General features: G+C 41.2%; 1 protein-coding gene across 7 annotated transcripts in view; it reads left to right on the forward strand.

Annotated features, from left to right (window-relative positions):
- Window positions 1–13,983, forward strand: part of PHF21A (PHD finger protein 21A) — a 213,189-nt gene that overhangs the window by 158,239 nt on the left and 40,967 nt on the right. For 4 of the 7 annotated variants that reach the window (XM_077461841.1, XM_077461868.1, XM_077461815.1 and 1 more), the window contains exons 6-10: window positions 3,502–3,753; window positions 3,872–3,961; window positions 7,787–8,071; window positions 8,969–9,061; window positions 9,156–9,207. In XM_077461841.1, the coding sequence (XP_077317967.1) occupies window positions 3,502–3,753; window positions 3,872–3,961; window positions 7,787–8,071; window positions 8,969–9,061; window positions 9,156–9,207 (772 nt within the window). The remainder of the gene's footprint in view (window positions 1–3,501; window positions 3,754–3,871; window positions 3,962–7,786; window positions 8,072–8,968; window positions 9,062–9,155; window positions 9,208–13,983) is intronic. The other 3 variants (XM_077461822.1, XM_077461859.1, XM_077461830.1) reach the window with 2 other exon arrangements.

The following is a 13,983-nucleotide window of genomic DNA, read 5'->3' on the forward strand; positions in this document are numbered from 1 at the left end:
TGTATGTGTGGAGCACTGCGTAAATTGACGGCGCTATATGGGTACCTTAACTAAATAACATAGATGTGCTATGTATGTACAGTGGGGGCAGAAATTATTCAGACCCCCTTACATTTTTCACTCTGTTATATTGCAGCCATTTGCTAAAATCATTTAAGTTCATTTTTTTCCTCATTAATTTACACACAGCACCCCATATTGACAGAAAAACACAGAATTGTTGACATGTTTGCAGATTTATTAAAAAAGAAAAACTGAAATATCACATGGTCTTAAGTATTCAGACCCTTTGCTGTGACACTCATATATTTAACTCAGGTGTTGTCCATTTCTTCTGATCATTTTTGAGATGGTTCTACACCTTCGTTTGAGTCCAGCTGTGTTTGATTATACTGATTGGACTTGATTAGGAAAGGCACACACCTGTCTATATAAGACCTTACAGCTCACAGTGCATGTCAGAGCAAATGAGAATCATGAGGTCAAAGGAACTGCCTGAAGAGCTCAGAGACAGAATTGTGGCAAGGCACAGATCTGGCCAAGGTTACAAAAAAAAAATCTGTTGCACTTAAGGTTCTTAAGAGCACAGTGGCCTCCATAATACTTAAATGGAAGACATTTGGGATGACCAGAATCCTTCCTAGAACTGGCCGTCCAGCCAAACTGAGTGGGAGAAGAGCCTTGGTAAGAGAGGTAAAGAACTCAAAGATCACTGTGGCTAAGCTCCAAAGATGCAGTCGGAAGATAGGAGAAAGTTGTAGAAAATCAACCATCGCTGCAGCCCTCCACCAGTCGGGGGTTTATGGCAGAGTGGCTTGACGGAAGCCTCTCCTCCGTGCAAGACACATGAAAGCCCGCATGGAGTTTGCTAAAAAAAAAAAACCCCAAAAAAAAAACACCTGAAGGACTCCAGGATGGTGAGAAATAAGATTCTCTGGTCTGATGAGACCAGTATAGAACTTTTTGGCCTTAATTGTAAGCTGTTTGTGTGGAGAAAACCAGGCACTGCTCAACACCTGTCCAATTCAGTCCCAACAGTGAAGCATGGTGGTGGCAGCATCATGCTGTGGGGGTGTTTTTCAGCTGCAGGGACAGGACGACTGGTTGCAATCGAGGGAAAGATGAATGCGGCCAAGTACAGGGATATCCTGGATGAAAACCTTCCCCAGAGTGCTCAGGACCTCAGACTGGGCCAAAGGTTTACCTTCCAACAAGACGACGACCCTAAGCACACAGCTAAAATAACAAAGTAGTGGCTTCACAACAACTCCGTGACTGTTCTTGAATGGCCCAGCCAGAGCCCTGACTTAAAGTGATTGTAAACCCTTACAGACCACTTTTGACCTACAGGTAAACCTACACGGTTTAGGAGATATTTGTAAAAAGACATCGGCTCGCAGGCGCACTGAGCATGCCGCTGCTAATGGTGATATCCCGTTAGTGGCGGCTCCCGTGCGCATGCGCGGGAGTGATGTCCTCGAGGCTCTGGGCAATCACAGCGCCGGAGCCACAATACCTGGAAAGAAGATGGACGCTCCGTGGAAGAGGGGACAGCGGTGACATCGATGGCTCCTGTGTCAGGTAAGTGACACATAATAGTAGTCCATTATGCTTTACCTTTGCAGGGAAACAGAGGAAGTAAACCCATTAGGGTTTACTTCCTCTTTAAACCCAATTGAGCATCTCTGGAGAGACCTAAAAATGGCTGTCCACCAACATTTACCATACAACCTGACAGAACTGGAGAGTATCTGCAAGGAGGAATGGCAGAGGATCTCCAAATCCAGGTGTGAAAAACTTTTTGCATCTTTCCCAAAAAGACTCATGGCTGTATTAGATCAAAAGGGTGCTTCTACTAAATACTGAGCAAAGGGTCTGAATACTTAGGACCTTGTGATATTTCAGTTTTTTCTTTTGTAATAAATCTGCAAAAATGTCAACAATTCTGTATTTTTCTGTCAATATGGGGTGCTGTGTGTAAATTAATGAGGGAAAAATGAACTTAAATGATTTTAGCAAATGGCTGCAGTATAACAAAGAGTGAAACATTTAAGGGGGTCTGAATACTTTCCGTCCCCACTGTATGTACATCTCCTAAAATAAAATATCATCAAAAAGTTAATTCCAGTAATTCAGTTCAAAAAATGTAACTCATTATGTTACATAGATGTATTACACACAGAGTGATATATTTCAAGCATTTTTTTTCTTTTAATGTTGAGGATTTTGGCTTCCAGCTAGTGAAAACCCAAAATTCAGTATCTCAGAAAATTAGAAAATTACATAAGACCAATACAAATGATTTTTAATACAGAAAAGTTGGCTTTCTGAAAAGTATGTCCATGTACAGTATAGTATGCACTCGATACTTGGGCTGGGCTCCTTTTGCATGAATTGCTGCATCAATGCGACGTGGCATGGAGGGGGATCATCCTGGGGCACTGCTGAGGTGTTATGAAAGCCCAGGTTGCTTTGATGGCGGCCTTCAGCTCATCTGCATTGCTGAGTCTGGTGTCTCTCATCTTCCTCTTGACCACACCCCACAGATTCTCTATGGGGTTTAGGTCAGGCGAGTTTGCTGGCCAATCGAGCACAGTGATACAATGATCATTAAACCAGGTATTGGTAGTTTTGGCAGTGTGGGCAGATGCCAAGTCCTGCTGGAAAATGAATCCGCATCTCCATAAAGCTGGTCAGCAGAGGGAAGCATGAAGTGCTCTAGTGGGCTGTGCTGACTGTGGACACCAGCGGATGACATGGCTCCCCAAATCGTCACGGACTGTGGAAAATGTTGCATTTCATTTGGTAATCCAGGTCCCAGAGTCTGGAGGAGGAGTGGAGAGGCACAGAATTCAAGTTGCATGAGGTGTGAAGTTTCCAGTCAGTGATTTGGGGAGCAGAGCCATGTTTTCCCGCACGGTGATACACAGGTGTTCTGTCCATCCGCATGCAGGAAGTCTCATCGATTTTTCCATTGAGACAGCCACTGTGTGGGTGCTTTTGGGGACATGGAGTGGCTGTGTCCCATTACAAATTTAATGATCCTTCCTGCATAGGGATGCACAAACCGTCTGTGCACCCTGTATGGGATAACAGGGCTCTACACTGGTATATGGTATTGTTCTTCCTGTGTGAACAGGGCCCTAGACTTTGCACTGCAAAAGAGTGAATATTTCTACAGTCAAAACTTCTACACAGTCTTTCAAAATGTTTTCTAATTCACTTTGACAGTAAAGAATCCTCCTAGGTCTGTGTAGTTGAGAATCCGTTTAATTCCAAATGCAGATTGCAGGCTAGCTCTCACTTGCTGGGAAGTGTTATCTAACATTCTGTAAGAGTATCTCTATCCACAGTTAGAAACAGACGAGTACATGTGACCTTATTATTTTAGCTTAGTTCTGTTGTACATTTTTGTTTTGGAAATCGTCTTGCTAGTTTGGATTTATGGCACCCCAGATGTAGTAAAAGTTTTTGACTTTAATCTTTGTGTTTTTGTGTCAGAAGACTGTGGCCACAGCCTCTATGATCACGGCAAAGACTCTACCTCTTGTGCTGAAAGCTGCAGCAGCATCTATGCCCACTACATTGATGGGGCAACGGCCAACCATCGCCATGGTGACTGCCATCAACAGCCAGAAAGCAGTTATCGGCGCAGATGCCCAAAGCACTGCAGTAAACCTGCAGACAACTAACAAAGTCGCCAATCAGGGAACAGAAACTTTCCAGATACTGGCAAAAAATGCTGTTACTTTGGTGAGTGATTAGTCTGTTTTTTTGTTTTTGTTGGTTAGTAAATAGTTTGGGTTTTCTTGTCATATTGTTCAGTCTAGTAGTGCTTCACTATTTTCATACTTTATTTATTTATTTTCAGCAGGTCCAGGCAACGACTTCTCAGCCTATCAAAGTTCCCCAGTTCATTCCTCCTCCCCGGCTAACTCCTCGCCCTACATTTCTTCCACAAGTGAGCATACCTTTCAAGTTCTGCCCAATAATGTAAATGCATGCTGTACAACCAAGGGTGTGGATGTTGAGAATGACTCCACTGTTACCCATTTGTGCTTTGCAGCTTTCTATGTAACCTGCTTATTAGTCTTTGAATTGGCTTCCAGATACTGCTTATTAATTCCCTGAAATGGCAGGTGCTACTGAAAGGTACAGTAGAAAAATGCGGTGGCACTTTTGTGTAAATCACAGTTTAGGTGGGTAAAACCATAAATGTGGTTGTACGCTAGTAGGATTGTCTGAAAATTTGTCTTCAGAATGTTCGTTCAATTTGTTAATAGTGGGGTCAATGCAACATTTGTATGCGACCACAACAGTGTGAAAATTCGAGGGATCAGGGTGGAAACTTTTTAGTGTATGAATTTCCGCCAGTGAGTGTGGTTTTCCTTTTGAAGGAAAAAATATATAAACCCTCTTCTTCAGAGAAGCCTATCCTATCCTACCCACACCTAACAACTGTATTTTCATTTTGTCCATCTGATTATCCCCCACAGCTACTACTCTTTTGTTCCACTTCCTTCTAGATTGTAAGCTCTAACGAGCAAGGCCCCTCTGATCTCTCCTGTATTGAATTGCATTGTAAGTGTACTGTCTTCCCTGATGTTGTAAAGCACCGCGTAAACTGTTGGCGCTATATAAATCCTGTATAATGATATATATATATATATACAGTATCACAAAAGTGACAGAGTACAATGACAGAGGACACCCCTCACATTTTTGTAAATATTTTATATTATCTTTACATGTGACAACACTGAAGAAATGACACTTTGCTACAATGTAAAGTAGTGAGTGTACAGCTTGTATAACAGTGTAAATTTGCTGTCCCCTCAACATAACTCAACGCACAGACATTAATGTCTAAACCACTGGCAACAAAAGTGAGTACACCCCTAAGTGAAAATGTCCAAATTAGGCCCAATTAGCCATTTTCCCTCCCCAATGCCATGTGACTCGTTAGTGTTGCAAGGTCTCAGGTGTGAATGGGGAGCAGGTGTGTTAAATTTGGTGTTATGGCTCTCACTCTGTTATACTGGTCACTGAAAGCTCAACATGACACCCAATGGCAAAGAACTCTTTTGAGGATCTGAAAAAAATAATTGCCAAGACCCCAAAACTGAGCTGCAGCACGGTGGCCAATACCATACAATGGTTTAACAGGACATGTTTAGAACAGGCCTCGCCATAGTCAACCAAAGAAGTTGAGTTAACATGCTCTCGGTGTTATATGGTATCTCATGGGTAGCAATGCCGGCAGCACTCATATGTCTATTTACCAAAGATAACCTCTGGCTATGATGCCGAGCATGTGCACTCAACTTCTTTGGTGGACCATAGTGAGGTCTGTTCTGAGTGGAACCTGTCCTGTTAAGCCGCTGTATGGTCTTGGCCACCGTGCTGCAGCTCAGTTTTAGGGTCTTGGCAATCTTCTTATAGCCTAGGCCCTAGGTACCATGTTGAACTTCCAGTGACCAGTATGAGAGAGTGAGAGCGATAACACCAAATTTAACACACCTGCTCCCCATTCACATCTGAGACCTTGTAACACTAACGAGTCACATGACACCGGGGAGGGAAAATGGCTAATTGGGCCCAGTTTGGGAGATTTCACTTGGGGGGGGGGGGGTACTCCCTTTTGTTGCCAGAGGTCTAGACATTAGTGGCTGTGTTGAGTTATTTTGAGGGGACAGCAAATTTACACTGTTATACAAGCTGTACACTCACTACTTTACATTGTAGCAAAGTGTCATTTTTTCAGTGTTGTAATATGAAAAGATATAATAAAATATTTACAAAAATATGAGGGGTGTACTCACTTTTGTGAGATGCACTGTGTGTGTGTGTGTGTGTGTAATAAATAAATAAATATATATATATATATATATATATATATATATATATATATAATATCTTAGATTGTAAGCTCTAAGGAGCAGGGCCCTCTGATTGAAGCTGATATAGCTGCAAAGGGTGGACCAATTCTATATTGAACCCAACGGACTAAGACTGGGATGCCATTAAAGTTCATGTGTGTGTAAAGGCAGGCATCCCAATACTCTTGGTAATTTAGCATCTGTGTGAAAATATATAAATATATATATTGAGAAAAGGTATGTGAACCCCTTAGAATTAACTGGTTTCCTTCACACAATGTGCTTAAGTTGTTAAAACACGACCAATTCTAATTTCTTATGTCTTTATTGAACACGTCCATTAAATGTGCAATGATGGAGGAAACAGTAAGGGAACCCTTGGAGTTAATAGATGTTGAACCTCCTTTGGCAGCAATGACTTCAAGCGAATGCTTTTGGTAGCTCGGATCACATCAAACCTTCACAACATTCAGGAGAAATGTTTGACCATTTCTCTTTCCAAAACTGCTTCGGCTCAAGCACTTTTGTAGGATGTCTGGTGTGAACGACTCTCGTGAGGTCATTCCACAGCATCTCTATCGGATTAATGTCTGGGCTTATACTGGGCCTCCTCAAAAGGCACATTTTCTTTTTCTGAAGACTGTTTGGGTTTACTACTGTGTGATTCTCAGGGTCATTGTCCTGCTGCATCACTCAACCCCTACTAAGCTTCAGCTGGAGGACAGCCAACCTGACATTATCCTGTAGGATATTTTGGTAAACTTGGGAATTTGTTTTGTCCTCGATTATGACAAGAGGTCCAGGCCCTAAGATAGCAAAGCAAGCCCAAATCATGATGTTCCCTCCACCAAACTTCACCGTTGGGATGATGTTTTGAGGTCAGTAAGCTGTCCCCTTTTTGCATTACACATAGTGCTGAGTATTCTTTTCGAATGATTCAACTTTTGTTTCAATCGTCCACAAAACTGTAGCGTTAGTTTGCTAAGGTGCTCTTTAGCTCTCTTTGGAAAGCGGCGGCTTCCTCTGATCTTCTGCCATGGACACCTTGCCTGCTCAAAGACTTGCGTATGGTAGATTCATAAATGGGGATGTTTGCCAGTTCCAGCGATGTTTTCAAGCCTTTAGCTGTTACTCGTCGGTTCTTCTCTACCTCCAGTGAGGGCTCTGCGTTGTGCTTTGGGAGTCATTTTGGTTGGGTCCCCACTTCTAGGAAGAGTGCCCACAGTACTAAATTGTCTCCTTTTTTATAGACAACTTGCCAAGTTGTTGACTGATGAATGCCTAAACACTTTGAGATTGCTCTGTATCTCTTTCCAGCCTTATGCAGATCTAATCTTGATTGTATGTGTTCCGAGAGTACTTTTTTGTGAGGCATGGTTCACACATCAGCTGATGCTTCTTATGAACAGCAATCTTAAAATGTTTGAGTGTCTTATCAAAGCAGCTCTAAATCACACTTCCAAACTCTGATTGGACTTCAGGTATTTTATGGGTTCATGGTTTTATGGGTTTATGGGTTCACTTATGTTTTCCTCTAGCACTGTGAATGTTTAAGGAGTGTGTTCAATAAAGACTTCAGTAAAGAAATTAGAATTGTTTGTGTCATCCGCTTAAGCACTTTGTGTTTTGTCTATTGTTGTGACTTGGATGAGGATCAGATCACGTTTTATGGAAAGTTACTGCAAAAAAACAAACAAAAAAAAAAAAAAAACGGGGGGTTCCCTAACCAGGGGTTCATATACTTTTTATTGCCACTGTATAAATTTTTTGTATAGTTGGATTAATACGGTAACTTAGACAGTTTAGTGCACTATTGTTTTTTTTTGTAAACCTATTTGGTTCAGCAAACTGATAAAGACTAATGTTTTCTGTCCAATCAGTAATCGTTTTTAATGTGTTGATTACAGGTGCGGCCAAAGCCAGCAGCACAAAACAACATTCCCATTGCCCCTGCTCCTCCCCCCATGCTTGCAGCTCCACAGCTAATCCAACGGCCAGTCATGCTAACCACAAAGCTTACCCCCACTTCCCAGAACTCTATTCATCCTGTGCGTATTGTAAATGGGCAACCTGCAGCCATTTCCAAAGCCTTCCCCACAACACAGCTTACCAGTATCGTCATAGCAGCACCAGGCACGAGACTGGCAGCTCCTCAGACTCTGCAACTTCCCAAACCAAATGTGGAGAAGCAGGTAAACGCACATGGTCTTCTATTTATTAAGAATTACAGCAAAAATGTTTTTTGTTTCTTTTTGGTTAGAGAAAGAGTCAGTCACCATCAGATTTCTTTTTCTTTTTATTGTGGAAGGATATTTCTCCAATTGGGGAGAAAAAAAAGCACATCTTTAGTAGCTTATTTTTACTTTATTGCTGTCTGTCTACCTCTCCTGGCAACATTCTTAGAGCCTGGTTTCTGGCAGGGGTGTCATAGAGACAGGAAGTGAGATAAATTCTACTCGGTAATATCCCAGAAAGAAATAACCTTACTGAACATTTTGCTTTTTCCTCCTTTAGCCAAACCTAAAAAAAAATATTAGTATGACTTGACCCTTGTTATTTCTTATGCTTGCGTCTCTGCGCCAATGTTCTGTAGACATGAATGAAAAGTTTCATCTATAGGATTGGTTCATCCATTCATATTTATGGGACCTTTGAAAATTAAAATATACGGCGTGCCTAATCTATCCTTTGGCCTTATATTATATGGTTTGTGGGAAGTAAGATGGTTGGCCTGTAGCAGCGAGCCCTTCTCTCAGCACTGGAGAGCGCAGTTCTTGCTTTAGACATGCTTGCTAAATCTATAGTAATACATTTATAAATGTAAAGCGCAGCTTTTAGCTGGGAGTGTGAGTTTAGAGTCAGGGTTTTATTATGCCGCAAATGTACATTTGTCCATATATGTGCAAAGATAAGTTTACAGAACGGGAGTAACAATGAAGTGGCTGTCACAAGAATATGACCGTTTTCTTTTAAATGAAGGAAGGATGCTAATTGGCAGCGACTGTCCCTGTGTTTTTATTGTTTTTTTTTTTTTTTTTTTTTACCCCTGTGTGTTCTATCAGATGCTGACATCTTTATTTTTCCTCCAGATGACTAAAACTCAGGTGGAACCAGAGAAGCCAACTGAAAGCAGTACGACAGTGCCACCTGCCTCCAAGCCAAAACGAGAGGAGAACCCACAGGTAGGGTCACAATGAAAGTTTCCTAGGCAAGGAGAGGCAAGTTCAATGATTTTTCCAACTCTGTTAACATTTATTCTTCTCCCATTTATTTTAGAAACTCGCCTTCATGATGGCACTAGGTTTGCTTACATATGACCACTTAGAGGGTAAGTCCAGGAAGTACACTTTTTAGTATGCCAACTTCAGCCCTTGTGTATAAAACGTTGTTTGGGAGGGAGGAGTCCTTGTTACATGAAGTTTTTTTACCAATACATATGGCAAAATCTCATCTTTGTTTTTGCTTTAAAAACATGTCATACTTACCTGCTCCGTTGCAGTGTATTTGCACAGAGCAGCCCAGATCCTCCTCTTCTCGGGTCACTCTTCGGCTCTCCTCGCCCCTCCCTCCTGTTGAGTGCCCCCACAGCAAGTGGCATGTTATGGGGGCACCTGAGCCGAGTCACAGCTCCCTATGTCCGTTCAGACACGGAGCCGTGGCCCAGGCCCACCCCCTTTCTCTCCTGATTAGCGAACTAATTTTGATAGCAGCGGGAGCCAATGGCACCGCTCTGCTGTCTCATCCAATGAGGGTTGTCCCGGGCAGGAGAGATACTTGTGCAACATCGCTGGAGAGGCTCAGGTAAGTATTAGGGGGGCTGAGGGGGGATGCACACAGAAGGTTTTTATCTTAATGCATGAAGATAAAAAACCTTCTGCCATTACTATTACTTTCATTTTCACAAAACAGTTCTTGTATATGTATACCTTAGCAATGCTTTACTATAGCTGCAATGGCCTGCCAAAGCAGAGCTATATGTTTCAACAAAACTAAAATGTTAGGCATTATTTAAAGTGCAACACTACTTTTATTATGGAAAAAAAAAATCCTTTCTGGGTAATCCGTTTACACTGCAAGGATTTTAGAAAACTTTATTGCAGTTTCAAACCCTTTAGTGTCCTGATGAAATTAATGTTTGTTTCAGCATGTCCTTTCCAGACTGATTTCAGAATGGGAGGGTCAGCCTGTTTTAACCACCGCTTGGTACATGCTATGGGGCATATTTAAAAAGCTATAAATGTGGCATTCATGAAACATTGACTAATTGTGAAGCAATCATTATCTTTTAAAACATATTTGTTATATGTAGAAGATTCACCTGCAATGAATGTCACATTCACTACTTTACATGTATACTATACTATGTATTCACTACTTTACATGTATACTATACTATGTCTTCTAATGGGGAAGCTATGGTGTCTGCATTCCTTTAGCAGACAAGCCTCAGAAGGAGGAGGAGGAGGAGTATTCTCAAAAAATGTAATTCCTGTATTTGAGGCATTGTTGGCGGGGGGGGGGGTTTGCGCACTTTATTAGGTACACCTGTTCATTTGCTTGGTAACACAAATTTCCAATCATTCAATCACATGTCAGCAACTCATTGCATTAAGGCATCTAGACATGGTGAAGACTTTTTTTTTCTGAAGTTCAAACTGAGCAACTGAATGGGGGAAGAAAGGTGATTTAAGTGACTTTGAACATGGCATGGCTGTTACCAGGCGGACTGGACTGAGTATTTAAAAAACGTTTGATCTACTGCCATTTTCACACACAACCATCTCTAGGGTTTACAGAGAATAGTCAGAAAAAGAGAAAATATCCATTGAGCGGCAGTTGTGTGGCGGAAAATGTCTTGTTGATGTCAGAGGAGAATGGTTTGAGATTATAGAAAGCAACTAACTCAAATAACCACTCATAGCCAAGGTATGCAGAATAACATCTCTAAACGCACACAACACATCGAACCTTGAAGCAGATGGGTTACAGCAGCACACCATCACACCAGGTGCCACTCCTGTCAGCTAAGGACAGGAAACTGAGGCTACAATTCGCACGGACTACCAAAATTGGACAATAGACGATTGAAAAAAACATTGCCTGGTCTGATGAGACTCGGTTTCAGCTGTGAGATTCAGATGGTAGGGTCTGAAATTGGAATTTGGTGTAAACAATATGAAAGCATGGATCCATCCTGCCTGGGAGATTTACATCATGGATGTGCACCCAACAAATCGTCAGCAACTGCCTGAGGAATGTTTCCAAGACCTTGTTGAATCTATGCCACGAAGAACTAAGACAGTTCTGAAGGCAAAAGGGGGTCCAATCTGGTAATAGCAAGGCGTAACTAATAAAGTGGTCGGTGAGTAAATACAGTGCTGTGGTATTTACCCCCTTTCTGATTTTTTTTTTTTGCATATTTGTCACACTTAAATGACTCAGATCAACAAACAAATATTAATATTGCACAAAGATAACCCAAGGAAATACAAAATGCAGTTTTTAAATGAGGGATTTCATTTATTAATGGCAAAAAGCTGTCCAAACCTGCCTGTCCCTGTGTGAAAAAGTAATTGCCACCCTTGCTAAATCATGAATGAACTGCGATTAACGAAATTTTTTCGAAAGCTGAGTTGTATTTCAGTTGGCACACCCAGGTCTGATTACTGCCAGACCTGTTGAATCAAGAAATCACTTGCATAGAAGCTGTCTGCTAAAAGATCTCAAAAAGCAACACATCATGCTGCCATCTAGAAAAATGGAAGAACAGATGAGAAACAAAGTAACTGGCATGCATCGGGTTGGGAAAGGGGTACAAAGCCATTTCTAAGGCTTTGGGACTCCAGCAAACCACAGTGAGGGCCATTATCCACATAGAGAAAACTTGGAACAGTGGTGAAGCTTCCCAGGAGTGGCCGGCCTGCAAAAATCAATCCAAGAGCATGATGATGACTCATCCAGGAGGGTAATAAAAGAACCCAGAACAACCTCTAAAGAACTGTAGGCCTCACTTGCCTTGGGTAAGATCAGTGTTCATGATTCAACAATAAGAAAGAGATTGAACAAACCTGGCATCCATGGGAGAGTTCCAAGACCAAAGCCACTGCTGACCAAAAAAAAACACAAAGGCTCATCTCATATTTACCAAAAAACATCTTGATTATTCCCAAGACTTGTAGGCAAATATTCTGTTGACTGATCAGACAAAAATTTAACTTTTGGAAGGTGTGCGTCACATTACATCTGTCATAAAACTAATACAACATTTCATAACAAGAACATCATACCAACAGTCCGACATGATGGTGGTAGCGTGATGGTTCGGTCTTTGCAGCTTCAGGACCTGGATGACTTACCATAATTGATGGAACCATGAATTCTAATCTCTACCAGAAAATACTAAAGGAGAATGTTGTGACCTCAAGCTCAAGTGCACTTGGGTTATGCAGCAGGACAATGATCCAAAACGCAACATCAAGTCCACTTCCAAATGGTTCAAACAAAGCAAAATTTAGGTTTTGGAGTGGCCTAGTCAAAGCCCGGACTTAAATCCATTTGAGATGCTGCATCATGACTTTACACAGGCCGTTCAGGCTGGAAATCCCTCCAACGTGGCTGAATTAAAACAATTCTGCAAAGAGTGGTCCAAAAATTGCTCCACGGCAATGTGAAAGACTCATTGCCAGTTATTGCAAACGCTTGATTGCAGTTGTTGCCGCCAATGGTGGTACAACCATTTATTAGGTTTAGGGGGCAATTACTTTTTCACATAAATGCCAGGCAGGTTTGGGCAGCTTTTTTGCCTTAATAAATGAAATCCTCATTTGAAAACTGCATTTTGTATTTACTCAGGTTATCTTTTTGTAATAATAAAATTTGTTTGATCTGAGTCATTTAAGTGTGACAAACATGCAAAAAACAAAAAGGGGGCAAATACTTTTTCCACAGCATTGTATATGTCATATAGCCTGGTCTGAAAATGCTCAGGATGTTTCTAAGCAAGGCCTAGCTATTGCTCGCATGCGTTTTCTTCTCCCTGATATGCTGTAGCTCAGAGTTTGAACAGTCACTCCCGTGAAGATGAGCATTGATAGCTGTGCCTCTCTTTAACAACGTCCTGGGAGCTTTTAGGTCAGGCTTTGAGTTATGTAAATGACTTACACCTATAGCAAAGGCATTATTCAACGTTAGTCAAAGCTGCACATTTTGTTTCTACCTACAGACAACCTTTATCTGCATATGCAGTTTTGTTGGTAAATGTGAACTAACCCTTTAATTTTAAACAAAAGTGGAGTTTTCTTGTAATATATTTGTCAGAACCCTGCATGAGGAGAAAAATATTGATATGGTGCCGGTAGGTGGCTATTGAGCACCAGAGTAAATCATGTGCCACATCCCGATATCTATGAATACCATTTCCAAAACATTAATAATGAACTGGCACGTATAAGGCACGTATATTTAAAATTAGACAATTTATTAATCATTTTAAAAAAACTAGAATCCACGTGATATAAATAATACATAAGACACTTTAAAATGTGACACCACGTGTTACCCCCAAGAGGTATGAAACCATATATTGGAATATCTCTGGAATGTACAATCAATGTATCCATGTATATAATTCTTCAAAGGTGGGGGTGTACCACTTGTCCTCATCTATGAGTAAAAATTTTGCTCAACATGTTTCACGACCACAAAGTCGCTTCTTCAGGAGCTTGAAATATCTAATTGGATAAGAATGTATCTTGTGTTTAAATTGTACACATATATCATACTGTAAGATCAACGTGAAGACATGCTTTCAATGTCAGTAGAACTCACTTTCAACATGGACCCCAAATTTTCAGCTCTGATCCCAAGAGCTGTCCGGGACACCCCAAGTCGGCCACAACAACGGCTCATATTGCCAGAGTGTGGGGACACACAGGGTAGCTGAAATAGTTTACAATACACGTAAGTATATGTTCTAGCTGGTGAAATACCCTTTTAAGTATATCTATATTCCCACAAGTATATACTTACACAGACGTGTAGAAAAAAAACTAGTAGTACTGTGATTATAGGTCCTAAATTCCAAAAGGGGACCTAGAAATGAATG

Source organism: Lithobates pipiens, unplaced genomic scaffold (assembly GCF_037356315.1).
Source record: "Lithobates pipiens isolate NorthernLeopardFrog02 unplaced genomic scaffold, aLitPip1_a1.2 Scaffold_10, whole genome shotgun sequence".
Lineage (NCBI taxonomy): Eukaryota > Metazoa > Chordata > Amphibia > Anura > Ranidae > Lithobates > Lithobates pipiens.